The sequence below is a fragment of the Micropterus dolomieu genome, linkage group LG20 (assembly GCF_021292245.1).
Source record: "Micropterus dolomieu isolate WLL.071019.BEF.003 ecotype Adirondacks linkage group LG20, ASM2129224v1, whole genome shotgun sequence".
Classification (NCBI taxonomy): domain Eukaryota; kingdom Metazoa; phylum Chordata; class Actinopteri; order Centrarchiformes; family Centrarchidae; genus Micropterus; species Micropterus dolomieu.
This window is the reverse complement of record NC_060169.1, coordinates 28,780,816-28,798,596: the sequence shown is the minus strand read 5'-3', so window position 1 is coordinate 28,798,596 and position 17,781 is coordinate 28,780,816. Positions and strand designations below refer to the sequence as shown.

Here is a 17,781-nt window from a genome sequence, read left to right as displayed (position 1 = left end):
AATAAATGAGTTTATTTCCGAAAATGTCTAAATATTTATTTAAAGTAAAACAATTTTCTGCATCATAAATTGCATTACAGTTTTAATACATTTAAAACATTTTTAAAGCAATACACGTAATAATGATCAAAGCAACTCTCTCTATTGTGGCTCTAAAATGGTCCCACAAACCTCCATTACTGAGAAGTATAGTACAGGATTTTAATGGTTTATACTATAATAATAATACTAATGATAATAATTTAATAGGGCCCACTGTGCATATACGATTCTTCAGCCATGGGGGTTGTTAAGATTTTGACACCCTTCCACCAATGGGCCACCAACGATGGAATTAAAAACCAAGCTTCTGCAGGGATTGTTGCACTTGGTAAGTGGCCTGTCTGCCATTAAGGGCCCTATACACTATGTTCACTCAGAAACCCAGATCTGACAGACTCAGCCAGGAAAAGTCAGTCAGGGAACCTTGAAATGGTAACCATAAAGATGATTGACAGTGTGAATATGTGAATGATAGTTTGACGCATAAAAGGAACACAGTGTGATGATGAATCGGGGTGATGGAGGTTGGATGAAGGCAGATTTTGACATTATGCAATAAAAAAAGAAATTATTTACAACATCATAAGATTGTGTTCCATTATAGTAGCTCTAAAAAGGCACTGTAGGCTGACATATGTTAACGTTGAAAAAAAAAACGTCTATATGCATGCACATGGATCTAGTTTTCACAAAATAATTCCAAGGATATTTTTCAAACATATCTTCCCCTTGGAAGACCAGGACAGAGTAGAGGAAATGTAGGTTATAAATAGGAATCAAAAGAACCCCCTCTGTTTATTAGTAAGGGATGCCAGAGACACCGACATCTTTGAAAGTGGGAGAGCTTTTGAGCATTTTACAAGACAGGTGAAAGAAACATGTGTGTTAAATCACTGTACCCGCCTCACTTGGGTCAGCTCTACCATAAAAGAAAAGAGATTACAGAGGAAACTAATGAAGACACTGATCAAAGTCTGTAATGGTAATATGTAACAGGTGTTACAGACCCCTGCAATCCGCCTATGCACCACCCCCTCCCACCACGGCTGCTCCAGTCCATGAAAGTCTCTCATGTATTTCACATGTGCTTTGATAGGAACAATGGACAGAACACATTTCAGCACTATTCAAAACATGTTATGAGCAATGGGGATGAACTCTTGGAGGGTACTTCAGCTGTGGGTGATACATAAAGGCAGCCACATAGACGCTGTGCGTTTATGGTGCACTTTCATGATCGGTAGTAAGTTGAAAAGGGCTGACGTGGTTGAAGCCCACACGGGCAGAAAAGCACCTGGATTTGAGATGCATGCAAGAGTTGAAAGAAGGCTGGCGGGACATGAACTGGAGCACCTTCAAAGCGTGATTGCTATTTTTACACATAGTCTAAGATGAAAGTGGTACTGCTTTTGATTTACAAAAAGGGGGAAGCATATGGAATATCCACATTGAAGACCTGTATATTCTGAATAAAATATTATAAATGTGTTTTATTTAAACACCTTTCAATTTTAAAACATCAAATTATTGCTGAACTGCAGTAGGACCACCACTACCAGGCTACACATCTGTTTCACATGTTTGTCTTATGTCACAGCCATTTCAAGGGATGCAAAACCTAAATCACTGATTTAAAACCATGTTGTCCGGCGTATCTGTATTTGTAGATCTGTACCTGCACTGCACCTGCGCAGTGCAACATGTAGAGCGTGCCCACGCTGCTTCCGTCGCTACCACGCGTCCAATCTGGGAGTTGTAGTTCTCTGTGATACTATTTTAGCGTCTCCTTCAAGGGTCTCACTACAAAATAACATTTTACACTGAACATATCGACGACTGAGCTCTGGCTGAAAGAACAAGAAAGTCTCCTTTTGCATGTGTTTTTTCTAATATGAGACTAGATTGAGATGTGATGTACCCGTGCACTACAACAACCACCGTCGCTCCTAATGAAAGCGAGGCAGTGTAAACACAACTCCAGGAACATGAAAAGATCGGGTGACAGTGAGGGGGAGAAGAGAACAAAGGTATTGATAGCGTTTTTCTCCGTTAGGTCTGGCATATTTCTAAGCCCTGTTGCTCGCTGAATATCTAATGCTCCTTATGTGATGCTGCTGGCTGCAATTTGAAGGCTAGAACGCCGCGAATGTCAGCGCATACCTCACCTTGCCTCTTTCCTTTATTGTGTTATCCATTTTCCCCCCCAGTCTACCACAATGAAGAAATACAGTTAACATTTAAACGGTGTTTTATCACGTAAATACACTGCTGATATGGAGCTGTAGCTTGCAGAATAACGTCTTGGCAACATCCCATATCAAGTGGAAACACGATATGAATTACAGTCTGTGTAGCAGGCTATATTTGTTATAAAATAGTAGAAGCCTATTATTCTATAGGATAGCGTAAGTTGTTTACATTTAATTAAAAAGAAAATCCATGAAGCAACATCAGAGCTTAGTGTGGGGTGTCATTCTGGTGTAAAGAAAGATCAATGAATCAATTGTTAATTGTATGGTAGCAACAGGAACAACTCGGTGCAACAGTAAAAAGAAATGGTAAAGTTAGTGTGCAGTGTATCTCAGATTTGGTAAGGTGCCAGGCCAGCAGCCTACAGCTGCTTCAGGCTTTACTATATATGCAGTGGGTAATTACTGGTGCTCTGGTGTGCAGTAGAAATGATAAGTTATTGGCTAACACCCTCTGCAAATAAGCCAGCTGTAGCACCTGCTAAGGTAGGAGATGTGTGCAGGACTATTTACACATGATGTGAACAGAGATGGGTTCATTTATAACCTGTCATGACCAACTGTTGCGTGTGCTTGTGCGTTACGCTGTGTTTCGTGCTGACCTGGGCTTAATCAGGCTTTCACATGCTGTATAACCGTAACTTTGTTGTTTGTTGAGATACTAAAGGAAAGGAAGGAAAGGGATCTGCTGCGCCCAAGGCATTATGGGCTGTGTTTCGCCTATAGTCATAGTGTGTCTGTCTGCCTCTCTGTCTGTTCCTTATCTCCTGACTTGGACGCCGTCTGCTGTGGCACATGTGTTTGGATCATGTTAGACAGCAGTGAAACTATGTAGGACGTGGTTCCTCCTGTTTATGAAAGCGGCTATGGCGGCCAGATGAGCGGCTCAGAGAGAGAACTCATTCCAGCTGGCCCTCAGGCAGTCAGGCAGCACTGCACAGACCTAATGGCTTAGTATCCTTTCTCTTTAGATAAATAAAAGGATGAGCAAGAGCAACTGTAATTGCAAAATGACTGTGTGTGACTGTAGAGTAGCCAAGGAAGGAGCTGCATGCATTTTGGCCAGTTTTTTACAATATCAACGGTTGTATAATGACACAGTTATTATGATAACTAATAACTTGGATATGATGGTTGTCTTTTCCAGTAAGCAAGCATGTTTGCAATGCTGCACAAACTGAGAGATGCGCTATGATGGGTCCACTGTCATTCTGAGTTAAGGAATGCAAGCACCAAAAGATTAGTGCCAAATGAATACACAATCTCCCCAGAATATCCCAGCACAGCATGCCAGTATAACATACTGACAGCAGGTGGGATGTCATTGTCTATATATATATATATATATATACTGTATTTATACATGGAGAATTAATCAACCCCATCCACATGAATTCACATTATTTAAATTTAAATAATTGTACTTTTTAACTCGATGATGAATCCATCAGACATAGTTTGACACATCAACTATAAAAACTGCAGACTATTTGTGTGTTTGTGGTTTCTCAAGTAGCTACATTTGCATGAACCCCCCCCCCCCATAGCAATGATTGAAATTGAATTGAAAAACATTTAATTATGTTTTATCAGTATTGTCATCGCAGGATGAATTTCCATGCATGCCTTGGCAAGTGTGAAAACAGCTCTGACCCTGTCCCTTAACCCGATGTTCTAATGCTGTCTTTGATGCAAGCTCGCCATTTGGACAGTGATGACAAGTATAAAGTGCTGTGTTGAAACAGGAAGTGTATGTGTGAGCGGCGGGCTAAGTAATGATCACACAGGGTCACCAGATGTTGTGAGGTCCTGGGCTCAGCCCAGCCCATTGCTTAGATCAGCCTCATTGGTTTGCTCTGGTTGTGGCACCTAGTGCAAGCTGTTTAGGGTATTTAATTTCTGAACACTCATGAAAATGGTTTGTGTTTCCCTTGGCAATTCTGTTAAATTAACAACTACCGAGGTAAAAGCTGATTATGTGGCCACACATCCAGACATGGTTAATCAATTTTCGCACACAAAATGTTAGCTGGTGAATTAGTGTACAGGAAACGATTTATGGCGACTAATGCCGACGTCCTGTCATGTCAGGCCTGGTGTTTTAGCACGAGGAGGGTGTCAGATTCAGCACATTCAGCAGGTTTGCGCTCTGCCGGCCATCTTTTTCTCCCTTTTAACTCAAGCTACATGCTGCTTGCTCTATTAATGAGCCAATAATGGAGAAATAGTGTTGGGTGCTGACATAAAACATGGGCATGGATACCTAGGGCAGGGTAGCACATACTCTCTAACAGAGCTAGATTTACACCAAGGCTCTGTGTAGAATGGTAGAAAGGGGAACACTCAGCATGGGGGCTCTCACAGCTTCATCAGACCCCCGCCGGTCGAGCTGTGGAAAAGCCAGGGCTCAGAAAAATACGGCTGTGGCAGATAATGATACCATTACACTAATGGAGCTGGCAAATGAAGGAGAACCCAGATGTCCTGCTTTATTACCGGAGGGGGTCATTTCCTCACTGCATTCCTAATGGTCTGAGCACACAGTATTGATCAGGCTATCATACTGCTAATCCTCTACAGAATTACTTATCGCTGGCTAGGTGTCGATCCACCGCATGCCCTGCTCTGGCCTTGCTGCTGGGCGGTTGCTGTGTGTCCAGCAGGGACACACTGGGCCGTTTATCCAGTCATGATTTAGGGCCAAGCAGGGATGGTGTCTGGGAGGTCTTCAGCAGTGGGCTGGCCAGTTCATTGGTAAAAAAGGAGGCAAATGAACCTTACAGCTTTCATTTAATTAAGGAGCAGGCAATGATGTGGTTCCTCCCTCTTTATGGCCCCATTGGCTGCTGTGGAGCAGGGGAAGCTGTGAGGCTGGGTGTTGTTCTCAGTAATTGTGTTATGCTGTAAATAAGAACATGCAGCTCTTGTGCCACCAGCAGCAGTGGGATGCAAGCACAAAGTGCTCCACATATGAAGGAATGAAAGGATTCCGCAAGAAAATGTGTTTTTTTAGGCCTAACCATTGTGGCACCCCAGATCCAGTTCTGATTACTACAATTAGAATAGTGGCTTTATGTGAAAACTGAAGAAAAGACTCTCTAAATTATTCATGGTATGCATTATTTGAACATGACTGAGGATGGTGTAGCATGGGCCCATCATCACTACAAATGAATAGGAGGGTCATGTAGCACATAGCACTTTGCCCAGGGCATGTGACCTGTCATATCTTTGGCCCCTTTACTTTACCCCTGTGTGCATTAGCATCCTCAGGCCATTGGAAGCGATGCATCATAGCATCAGCAGACCCCTCTTGTTACCTCTGGCCTTGGCTAATCAAAGAGTTTACCTTAAGGGGGGAATTTAGCCCTGTTCGTTAGGGCCACTCCAGTTGCCATAAAGAAGTATTTATGTATTTCCATCTGGAACAACCTGTCGTGGCTAGGGAAACTAGCTATTGATCTAGATATTTAGTCATTTCTTTCTGCGTGCGCCATCAATATTGTGCAAACATCCGTCCACGCGAGCGTTGACCTCAGCCCTGGCCTCTGTTTTTTTGCTCCCATTAGAGTTCAGTGATATACAATTCTGAAAAGTAAAATCAATGAATGAATATGAAGTTTTGGTGTGTAATATAGCGCAGGCCCAGGGCCCCCGGGTCTTTCATTGATCTGCTTTGTGAGCGTTGGACGGGGCTGATTAGTCTGCTGCTGAGCTTTTCCTCTACATGTCTTTACCTTGTCTTGCCTATTTGATCTTTGGCTCATATGTTTGGTTTACAGATCAGCCAAACTATTCTAATCATAGTTAAGCCTCTCCTTGAACTAATTCTGCCAACATACTAAAACTGCTGTGCATTCATGGTTCTGCGCAGTTTGTTACAAGAATGTTAGAACTTGTAGAGTTATTGACATTTATTATTACTTGTTAGTGAAATTAATGAAATATGAGATGCAAAGTGTTTACTGAGATATTTATAATATTGCATTCATTTTACTTCATTATTCTGGAGAAACTAAAGTGTTTTGTTTTGTAAATTTATTTTAGCTTGTAGGAGATTGGATAATTTGACCTTTACCAACTTAGGCTACATCTTAGTTTTAAAGATGTCACTGAAGGAAGGATGGGATTGATTGTTACCCACTTCATCTGCCATGTATTAAATTCAATATAATATGTCCTACAACTGGTGACATTTAAACATGAGCAAGCTGTTTCCTTAATATAAAATGCTGCATCAAGTTACTGTTTATGACCCATGAGATGATGTTCTGTTGATGACATTCTGTTATCAGCCATATAAGGGTTGAGTTAGCTTATCATGATCAACGTGAGAAATCTTGCACGTCGTTCCCCCACTTCCTACCACCTTTTATTTTTATTATAGCAGTCTGTGTTGAATGCATGACATTTTAAAGGTGCATGATGTCTACATTTGGTTTGCATCTGGAAGGATATCAACTTTAACGGCCCTGCCTGCATAGTCTCAGGGTACATGGCTAAGATGACTTGCCACGGACTCCCATATGTGCTCAGAAACTTACTAAACATTTAAATGGAAAAACAGAGATAGCGTCATGCTAAGCTTTACAGTTTTGTGTGGCTTGGGGATTGAATGTCGTAGTGAGTCATACTGTAACTGAAAGGGTATGCATATGCAGAGGTTTTCTCCAAGTACAGGCTGCCATCTACTCCCCTCTGACTAGCTGGCCACTTCAAATTATGCCTTGAACTGATGCAATGATCATTAGCTGGATTTCTTTTGGAGAATACTAGCACCCCTTTACGATATTCTTCCCAAATAAGAAAACAATTATATTGACGCTTCATTGTTTAAAAATATTAAGAAATATTCTGCCTGTGAAATACCATCTTATGTACCAATACATACATTGTACCACCCCTATGGTTTTCTCCTATGGAAGCAGTCACTAGGATTGCCCAAACAGCCCTTGACAGCTCAGGTGTCTGACAGCCCCTATCCGCGTACCTCATATTAGTGTTGAGGCATTATCTACAGATGTCTGCGTATTCGCAAACAAGGCCTTGATGTGGATCATTCAAACTGGCCAACCAGATCAGCCGTCAGATTCAATGCGATTAGGCTATATCGACTGTGACCTGCCCAAGTAGAGTTCATCTGTCATGCATGTGTCCCGTCACAAGAGAGACATAGAATAATCAGTTCAATCAATAGATGTTGGTGGCTCATTGGACTGGTGCTGAATAAACATGGGAATGACCCTCTCACCTCATACACAGAGGCTAGAGCCTCCAGGGGGTTCATTAGCCACTCGAGGCTATGATCCGGGCGAGTCGTTATTTTCCATTTCTGTTTATTTGGCATTCTGGTGTGTGTGTGTGTGTGTGTGTGTGTGTGTGTTAGAGAGAGAGACTGAATGTGCAGTATGTCTTTAATACATGGTTTTGTGCGTTTCTATACATTTATGTGTGTGTGTGTGTGTTGCGGCTAATGCTAAGAGAACATAACACATAAAAGATCAATATCTTCAATAAGCTTGTTGGAAAGATTAGCAATTACAGAGGTAGTAAATTGCATCAGACTTATTCAGACTCATCCTCCAAAGCAAAAATGTCAACAATAATCAATGCTACTCAGGATACATCCTAGCTAACCTGGTTGTTGCTAATTTTAGCACATTTTAGCGGATTTCACTATGAACAACCACCTGCATGGGACAGAGCATTCTTCATGCTGTTTATTTGTGAATTTATTTTCCTTTGTAATGACTCACCTTTCCAGTAAAGTAAAAGTGCCTACTGCTACAGTGTTGTCCAACATCTGGTTTCAATGGAAAGTCCAAAACCCTTCATTCACAAAAGCTGCGGGAGACCAGGTTCACAAGGTCCTTTAAATAGTAACTGTTAATTTGTACATCATAAGTTCTTTTCCATAAACGTGAGCAATGAAAGCGTGTTAAAATACCTGGCATTTAGCACGTTGCTTTGTAGAGGCTGAACATAGGACCTTACCTCCTTTAGCCAGAGCTAGGGTTTAGCCTTGCTATTAGCTTAGCTAGCTGGAGGTACACTTGGCTTCATCTGCTAACCAACATTAACGAAATACCACAGGCAGTATACTTGTAAAATCAACCATATCATTTCTTAATATACTGTGTTACTTAATAGGAAGGGTAGGGTAGTAATTGTATCAGGCTTAGGGGTTGACTTTTCTATGTTGTTCAATTAGCAAAGATGTTTAAAAAATAAACTAAAACATCAATGCACTCAATTACAACAATAGCCATTAATCAAATTTCACTCAACACATATCATAAAAATACTGAAAAAAGATTTGTAGTCCTAGGCATGATATCCACACCAACTTCCAGCCTGGAGTGGGGGTCCTGGTTATCCTGTATTTGCTTTCATGGAGCTTTTTGTATTGCTCGTTCCAGCATTTACTCTGCATCAAGTCTTTGAGAAGTGTCTGCTCACTTCAGGTAGTCTGTTCATGTCTCAGTGATTCTTCCTCTGAGCCCCCCGTGTGTTTTTTCTTCATCAGCCTAACTTTTCCTTGCATATGCGAAGGAGCCAACGACAGCTTGACTGGCATGCTGTCAGACAGGTGATGCCTTTCGGTGGAGCATCAGCCCTTTCCTGAGAGTGTGTGCGTGTGTGAGTGGGGGGGGGGTATTGTCAGGACGTGACCGGCACACTTTGCATGTTCTTCTCGAGACAGGTGCTCCTGGGCGAGCACTGGTGCATGACAGTTGCCTTTCATCGCTGTCTTCTCTACACTTAACCCCTGACCAGCCCTCCCTCCTTCGTCTTCCTCCTCATCCTCTTCTCCTCTCTCCTCCCACCCTCGTTCCTCCACGTCTGACCTCTTCTCACGGCACTTCCCTCGGCCGTCCTGAGTGATGGACTGCGAAGGCTGGTGGGCGGGTTGCGTTTTTGTATGTGGTGGTGTTGTGCGGCAGGCTTGTCACAAGCCTTACACAGTCAGGCCACGGAAACCCAGCTGTCCAGACTGAACTACACGCACACACACACACACATACACACTTTCACTCACACCACAACTTTTTGTTCAACAGTCCGTAATTCCATCCACTGGCGCTGTCAAGCACTTGATCAAACGTGCATAAAGAAAGGAGCCCCTTGGCTGAATCCCATCTTCTCTCTTCCTATCGTAATGTAGGCAGATTTTCCCTCCTCTGCCTGTTTCTTCAACTCTGTTTATTCAGATGAGCCTGACTGGGGGGCAGCGGGTCACATCCACTTGCCTGGCTAAAACGGTCCTGAATTGAGGGTTGTCTCCAGTGAGATGGAGAGAGAAAAAACACAAGGAGGGGTTAGGAAGGGCTGCCGAGCGGTCATGTCAGGGCTGTTTGCGGGGCTATTTGTGTGTGCGTGTGTGTGTGTGTGTGTGCATGTGCCATGGCAGGGGTAGGGGTTAGGGAGTTTGAGGGTTCAGTTGTCAACCCCTGTGTCATGCTTGCCCTGGCCCTGTTATGTAGAGGGCATCCACTGTCATTTGTTGCGGGACTGTTTGAAGTGGAGTGAGCCACAGAAGCATAAAAAGCAGTCAGCTCACTGTGAGCTCTCAGGTGCCGTCAAGTACCACACGTTCATTTAAAAGTACAAACTCCTACTCTGCAGGAACTAATCCCTTAATAATTTGCGTCTATTTTTTTTTTTTTTAGATTTGGCCTTTTTAATCTCCATCATACCTGTATCAATTCAAGAAGGAGAAGCAGATGTTTTGTATAGGATGCACTTAGTTTTACTCTTTGTTTTCCCTTTTATTCTTTGAGCTTCATCATGTTAAGTGAAGTAGGTGGATCAAAGTCATGCTTGAAGCCAAGTTTTGAGTAAGCTTGTGGTTTTCATCGAACAATCATTCTGTACTTCCAAGTTTTTTTAAAAGTTTATCCCTGTGTCTGCGCGCGTGTGTTCGTCAGTGTAGGTGTATGTGTGTTTCATCTGACATACATCTCCTACATTCTCTCTACACTATGGAAAAACAGCAATGGTTAAGACTTCTTAAACTTGTTGTTGGAGTGTCAGTGAAGACATGAGCAGAGCGCACACCATGAGCTTAATCCAACAACAGCCCGTCTGCCTTACTGTACAGTCACTATCTGTCTGCGAGTGGACCCCTTCCTTGCAGCCATTGTCATATATAGGGGGCATTGTCACATATGAGATGGACTCATGTAAATGTGATGACAGGCTACTGTCTCGGCTGACTGACAGCACAGAGGGATTGGGCTAATCTGAGTGACTGATTTGAGGCGCACAGCGGCTCGGCTGTCCCCATAACTCCTGAGAAATAGACAGCTTCAGCGGAGTTATCTGTGTTTGTAAGTCCTTCTGCTGCACTGGGATGACAATAGGGATTAGTGCCAAGGTTCTTTAAACTGTTTTTTTATTTTATTTTTGGGAGGGGGGAAGGGGGCCTCTTATCGGCGTCTCGGCAGGATGCTGCCGCAGCCAGTTTTCCTTGACTGTCAATTAAAGAGGGGATCATTAACTTCAAGGGTATAAATGTTCTAACACTGGTATTACGTTGGGAAGCTAAGTCGCTGACAGATGTTCCAACTTTAATTCTCCACTTGTTTTTTTGTCCTTTAATTAATTTATGTATCACTATTCGGGTTTTAAATATTTTTTCCCCCTGTCTGCTCTTTGTTAGCCTGTAATCTCAGTTACCATGGTAGTCGCAAAGACGATTGGGCCTTGTCACTCGCCTGTGTTTCTTATGAGGTTCACTCGGCTAATGTATTCAATATCACCCAAACTGAAAGGTAAACAGTGTCTAATGGCGTGTGTGTTCCTGCACTGCCTCAGTGCAGCCCGGAGGCGCTGGGCGGGAGGAGAACAGCATGTCTGCCTCTGGTTCTCCGGGCTTTTCAGGAGGACTCTGCTACTTAGAATGGTGCTTGATAAAAACAAAACGGGCGCAGCTTGTATCTCTTTACATGTGCATGGATTTTTTTTGGGAGGTAAACAAAAGTAGTGTACTACTTTGGAGTTTTCTTTTGGAAGCTTTGCTGGCGGTTGTGAAGCACCAGTATGACAGCTGTGGTTGCAACGGGATACAATGAGGTGTATACTGTAGGTAGCCACACAGAGAAAGAAAGACAACAAGAGGAGGAGAGACGTTAAGGGGAGTGGAAGATAGGCGACAGAGACCGCTAATGGGCAAACTCTCTTCATCCACCGCCACTGCCATCACCAGCACCACCCTGTTCTCTCATGACAGCTCTTTTCCTTTGTTCTCCCCCTCGGCCCACTCTCTGCCGGGGATTCGTGACAAGTTTTCGCGGGCTGATCAAACGCAGCGGTGACACCTGATTAGGATATAGTGCGTGTTTACAGTCATGCATGGCGTGGACCCCCCCCTTCGCAGACAACAAGGGAGACTTCACCTTGACTAATTAAATTTGCACCTGCAATGCCGGCTGTGACAGCCACTGGAGGGCTGCATTTATTTATGTCACTCCATACATACTTCCTGTGACGTTCATGGAGTCTGAGTTTGCAGTAGCTCCTCTGTTTAGCCAGTGTGGGTTTTAAATACCTTTGTGTAATACCATGGCTCAAAATTGCTTCTGACTGATAACAACAAAAAAAACCCTGTTTGTTTTGGCAGCGTAATTTTAACATGTATGATGTTCAATCACAATTCTTTCTTGAACATTGCATGCCTTTAAAATGACAAAATGAAATACAAAGTTTAGGTAGGATAGCCGGTGGCACAACTTTCCATATCAAATTAATTTGCTAGGTTATGCCAGGTATCATATAGTGTTGATGGTGTATTTTTCATCAAGGTAACTAAAACACATTTTATTCTGTGTTATCGCTTGTGAGAGTTTGAGATTAAATTTTGAAAGGGTTTTGAACCCTTGTTTAAAAGAATGTCATTTGTGTGTACCTCGCTCACTGTATGTGTATTTAATCATGTATTAATGTGCGTAAATTTGGGTGCTTGTACATGATCTGCCTTTCAGAGTGTGTGTTCGTGTGTATCTATCTAAATCAGTGTTGAGAGTGTAAAAGAGCCACAGCTGAAGTGAGCAGGACATCATTCACCCAGTAGCAGGAGACGGGGCCCGGTAATTTGTGCCCCCCCCCCCTCATCCCCGTCCTGCCTCCCCAGCCTCAAATTGACCAGACTCGACTGCTGGTCATGCTGTATTACATGGGTTAGATGAAGTAATTATTTCTAGGCCACTGACTACAAGCAAGATTAATAGTTTTTGAAACGGCCATAATGGAGGGCTGACCCGCCGTGACATAAGCATTATTTCAAGCTCACCTCCACTCTCATCCCTCTCACCTCTGGGCACCGTCAGAGTGTGATTTATACCTGGGTTAATGAGGGGAGGGAACCTAGGAGCCCAGGGCCAGCAGCATACCAGTGCAGTGTTACAGGCCCGCTCCCCCAACTGAACAGACAGTGGGGTCACTTGAGGAAGGCTGAGTTTTTGCTTGGTTGGGTTTTGGAAACAAGATTTAAAGTGATTAAAAATCGTTTTACTGTATGTTGAAATGTGACGTGAAACTTGAATAGAATTGAATGTTCGCTGAGATGTCCTTCAAAGAAAAGAACAATATGCTAATGATATTGAATCCCTCTGTCCTGGGTAGGTCCACCGCCACCACGACTCCCCCACACCGCCTTCTCCCCCCACCCTCACCCCTGATGCTCTCGAGCCTTAAGGACCAGAGAAGCTGGAAAATTGTCACTAGGTGGCACTTGGACATCATGTTATCACATGCGCTCTCCCCTTCACCCTACACCGCCCTCCCTCTCTTCCTCGCTCATGTCTTGCCTCCCTCACCTCCTCTCTCCCCTCTGTGCTAAGTACACCTCAGATGTCAGGGTGTTTTATTTTTATTGGATGAGGCCAGTGTGTAATGCATTCACCTCCGTTTCTGCCAGCTGTTAAATGCCCCAGAACATGGTCTGGCCAGGCTCCGCCCCGTTAACCCCTCCGGTTGGGTGTAATAATTAGCAGAAGTGAACAGTAACTATGGCGCCTAGCGAAGGCGTGGGACAGCTTGCGACTCCTTGATACGTACGTGACAGAATGGTTCGTCTTGCCCCAGAACCTAAGTATCTTGGGTCTGACCCAACCTGGCCCCATCCCTCCTTACTGGAGTGCATGTGTGGTTTTTAAGTTTTAATATTAACCCTCAACTTAAACACATGCATGCGGTGTGGCAACATCAATTACATTTTCAAATGGCTGGGTTTGTAAAACTCCAGGATGTTAATCTGTCACCATTCAAGCTACTGGGAAGAGTGAAAAGAGGATTAGGCCATTCAATTCCTGGTAGAATATTTTCCTTTGTTCAGAATGAGTGAAGGAAAAATAAATAAACAAATGAGGTGGCTTCTCATGCAAGACAAATGCTGTCTGCTATACTTCAGGATTTGACTAATGCCATTATAGCAAACTTATCTGCTTCAGGATTCCAGGAAGACAGGCTAACGGTCGTGTAAACAGCCACAAATCATATTCGGCCCTTAATTCAATATTAATCTGAGGTCTCATCATAATGCCATTTTATCTGGGTCAAATACTACATGAGATGGAATTAGACCTGTCCTAGTTGTTCAGTCCACATCTGTTTTGCACCATATGTTTTTCTAGTGGCTTAGGTGATTGTCAGCTTTGAAATGTAGACCACTGCTTCAGCTTGTTAATAATACCATATTCAAAACTGCGTTTCAACAACTAGGTCTCAGCAAATAATACAAGAGGTGGCAAAAAGTAAAACAGCTTATCATATTGTGATGAATAGGCCACAGGCCTACTCTTGGAAAAATTGAAGCAGACAGGATCCTCTCTATTTTTGATATGTAGTATGATCTTCTGATATGTGTTTCCTTCAAAATGGCTCATTTTATGTGTTGTGTGGTAATGTGACACACAGCTTAGTTGATGGTAAAATATCCTTGACGTTTTTTTGTCAAGCAACATACTGTATCAAATCTTATATTTAGCATAAGGTTATAATATACCGCATGATAATTGTCACAGTTGTCAGCCAATCTGGCACGGTACCCCTGTCTTAGCCTCTCGTTTACCCCTTGACTCCCAACCCTTCCGGTCGGATTGCGCATCATCTTTATCCCAGATGAAGTACAGTACCAGCCTTGGTAGTGTCAGAAGATGATCTAATATGGAGCCGGAAGGACACAGAGCTGGGAAATCATCGTCATTTGAAGAGGTTGCTTGTCACATGATGGGGTTTGATCAACCCGTGCCGTGTACACAGAGCCGGGTCTTTGCACTGTCTAACAGTGGTACTGGATTAGAGACACAAGCCACTTCTACTGTGATCAGTCACTCACACATGGAGACACACGGCAGGACTGAAATCCTCCTTGCACACTTCATCCACATCATGTACACGCTTCTTCGTCAAGCCTACTGTATGGAAATGAGGAACACTGCTGTTGACAATGATAGTATGCCAGTTTTTTTCTTCTTTTGAGGCTATTTCTGACGTTTTATTCTATATCGGTATCACAGCTGCAGCAGTAAAGCTGCCTTAGAGTGAGATACAGTACCAGGGTGTTTTGGCCTATAGCTGCCTGACCTGCATGGGTGCTACTGATCTGTGACATGTTGAGACAATGGCAGTGTGTGTGAAGAGTCTGGCTCTACACCCCTCAGACAATGTGTATGGCTAAGTGCTATTGAATTGTTTATTGTCACAAATCGCAAACCTTTCAATGACTAGGTGCGACCACCATGCACCCACTCATCCATCCATCTGTCCAGCTGCTCTGCCCTGAGCGATGTGTTGGTCTACTGGGCTCTGAGGAGCGTAACGTCAGCCTCTTGAGCTGGGGATTTTAAACGCTCCACCTGCTTATCGATCTCTTCTGCCCCGCTGAGCCAGCCAAGCCTGGGCAGCAGAGAGAGAGAGAGAGAGAGAGAGGGCGAGATGCAGAGGGGAAGGGCAATCTTGTGGCCTCAGTTCTGGTTTGTCCTTGACACTGCCTGTGGGACAGGCCTGGAGGACGCCTCTTGTCCTCCCTTTAAGCTCCACATCTAGCCCCTATAGCTAGCTGGCCCTCCCCCTGGGCCAAGCTGCACTTTGCACAGCCATATTGATTTTTTGGGGGGGCAGGAAAAGTGTGGCTGGGTGGTGAGAGTGAATGAGGGAGGGAGGGGGAAATGGAGAAATCGAGGGAGCTTTCTAAAGCGCTGACTTCTCCTTGACTGCACCTCGAGACGCGACAACCCTGTTAGAACAACTCTGTGGCCCCGGTGCCCCGCTGAAAACTGCTAATCACAGTCTTTCAATCAACGCTCTCCTTCCTCTCTTCTCTTTCCTCCCTCCATCCCTCTCCCCCTTCTTTATTTTCTCACTCTTTCCGTCGACTTTCCCCTCGCTGAACCGGACCCTGCCTGAATACCAAGGGACTGCGTCTGCATTAAAACTGGCCATTCCACATGGAAAACAGCTGACCTCGTGAAAGCAGGCTGTAATTTGAAGGTGAAAACTAAAAAGCTTTTCTCGATCGACATAATCTTAATGGAAACATTATGGCCCGGCTGCAAACTAACAATTAAGGCAAAATGGCAAACGGCCCTTGCGTGTCTGTGGTGGCAGCCAAGAGTTCATAAGGCTCTACGACGACAAGGCTGCTAGTTCGAATCCTGCACTGCGTTTAAAGCTCAAGATGCCCTTGAAACCCCCCAGTTCCTCCAGCAAAGAACAGAGAAACCTTCTATGTCCTGGGTGTGAAATTGTCTGCGTATGTGAGTGTAAAGCTGCAAGTATGTTTTTGATAAAGAGAATGCTCAGTCAATCTCCCCCAGCTAAATAAAAAGGTTATGTAAGGCGTACATTGACAGATCTCTTAAATCGCCCTCCCCTCTTTCTCTTCTTTCCCTCTCTTTTTCTCTCCGAGATTTGACACTTGCTAAAGGTCACCGAAACATCTTTTTTTCCCCTTTGAGGTGTAGATAAGTGTGAAATAGATGTTGACACCACAGACACATTGAAAAGCACTTAAACAGAGTGGCCATGTGCCAACCTGTCCATGTCTGGCTTTTGTGCATTTGTAAATACTTTTGAATGATTGATCTGGAGACCTCTGTAAGCCGGTCAGGGGCAGTGAGAGAGATGGCGAGTGGGAGAGTTCAAAAAACAGATGAGGTCCAGGACTTCTTTCCTTCATCTCTTTCTGTCTCACACGCATGCACACATACTCTCCACCTGACAGAATTACACGTACCCTGGGATGACTGGAAGAGTAGCTTTAAGTAGGTGTGTGTGAGAGAGAGAGAGAGAGAGAGAGAGAGAGAGAGAGTACACATGGCTGACAGAAAAATAACTGGACAGGACTTTTGATGTTTAGTTAAAATGGCGGGTGTGTGTTACTGTACCTTATCTTGTGACATTTTTCTAATGTGACTGGGCCCCAATAAAGTTGGTCACATTGTGTGTGCGAATCTAATTAATGACTGGCAGTGGTCCCCCGCAGCTCTGGTAATGTGCTTAGATCAGTGTTATAAACAGGGCGTGAAAGGTCTACCCAGCGCCAGCCCTTTAAATGACTGGCCTCTTGTTCAGGTAGATGGATGGAAATGTTCTAATATTAATGATCACGTCCCCCGCCGACCTGTGGCGAGGTGAAATGAACAACGCTGCCCTCAGCCTCCAACAACAATTAACGGGCCAGAGCCAGCCTGTCTGCCATTTGTCATCACCTGTGGACCCTGACTGAACACATGCTGAACATGTCTGTCAATATATACAGAATGCTCTCTTCACTGATTTGAACAAATATGCAGCAGTTAATGGCAAAGCATTAATAATCAGGTATTTCTGTGTATGTATATATTTATATATTAGGGCTGAGCACGTTAATGTATTATTATCTCATTGACACATTAATTAATTAACGGCAACAATTATTTTTTTCGCACGTAACGTAGTTTTTATTATTGTTATTACTTTGATGGTCTGTTGCTCCCTGGCTCTGAATACACATAGAGTCACACCATGGGTCACAGGAGGGGTGGGATGTTGAACAGCCTGCAAATCACTCACCCAAACAAGCAGTGGAGGGAGGATTCGGCAGACTACGCTAGATGCAGCGTGTTGGAGCAAGACAAGCGTACAAATGCCATAGCGAAGTGGACTGCTGCACACTGCATTCTGATTAGTATAGGGGAAGATGTCGGTCTTAGGAAAGTTCTTAAAATCACAACGTAGTTGCTTGGCCTTGTGGGCTTGCTCTGTGCTCCGGCAAAAGGGAGACAGCGCTCCACGAGTAAATGGCAGGCGCTGTATGGATAGTTACCATGGCAACGGCTTCTGTGCGCTACACAGCTGTAGCTTATTTAATGTAAGTTCAAATTATACACAAGTTTACCTGATAGGCCTTCATCTAGTTTTGCTGCTCTGCCATGCAACATCCCTCCTGTTGATGTCCTATTTAGTAAACAGTAATAGATTCTGGAAACTCAACAGAGAGGATCCGTCT

General features: G+C 43.8%; 1 protein-coding gene across 2 annotated transcripts in view; it reads left to right on the top strand.

Moving 5' to 3' along the window:
- Positions 1–1,862: 1,862 nt before the first annotated feature.
- fto (FTO alpha-ketoglutarate dependent dioxygenase) overlaps positions 1,863–17,781 on the top strand; it is a 115,063-nt gene continuing 99,144 nt past the window's right edge. For both annotated transcript variants that reach the window (XR_006822196.1, XM_046032836.1), the window contains exon 1: positions 1,863–2,069. Coding sequence is in view for 1 of the 2 variants with exons in the window: in XM_046032836.1 (XP_045888792.1) it covers positions 1,992–2,069 (78 nt within the window). In the remaining variant the exon portion in view is untranslated. The remainder of the gene's footprint in view (positions 2,070–17,781) is intronic.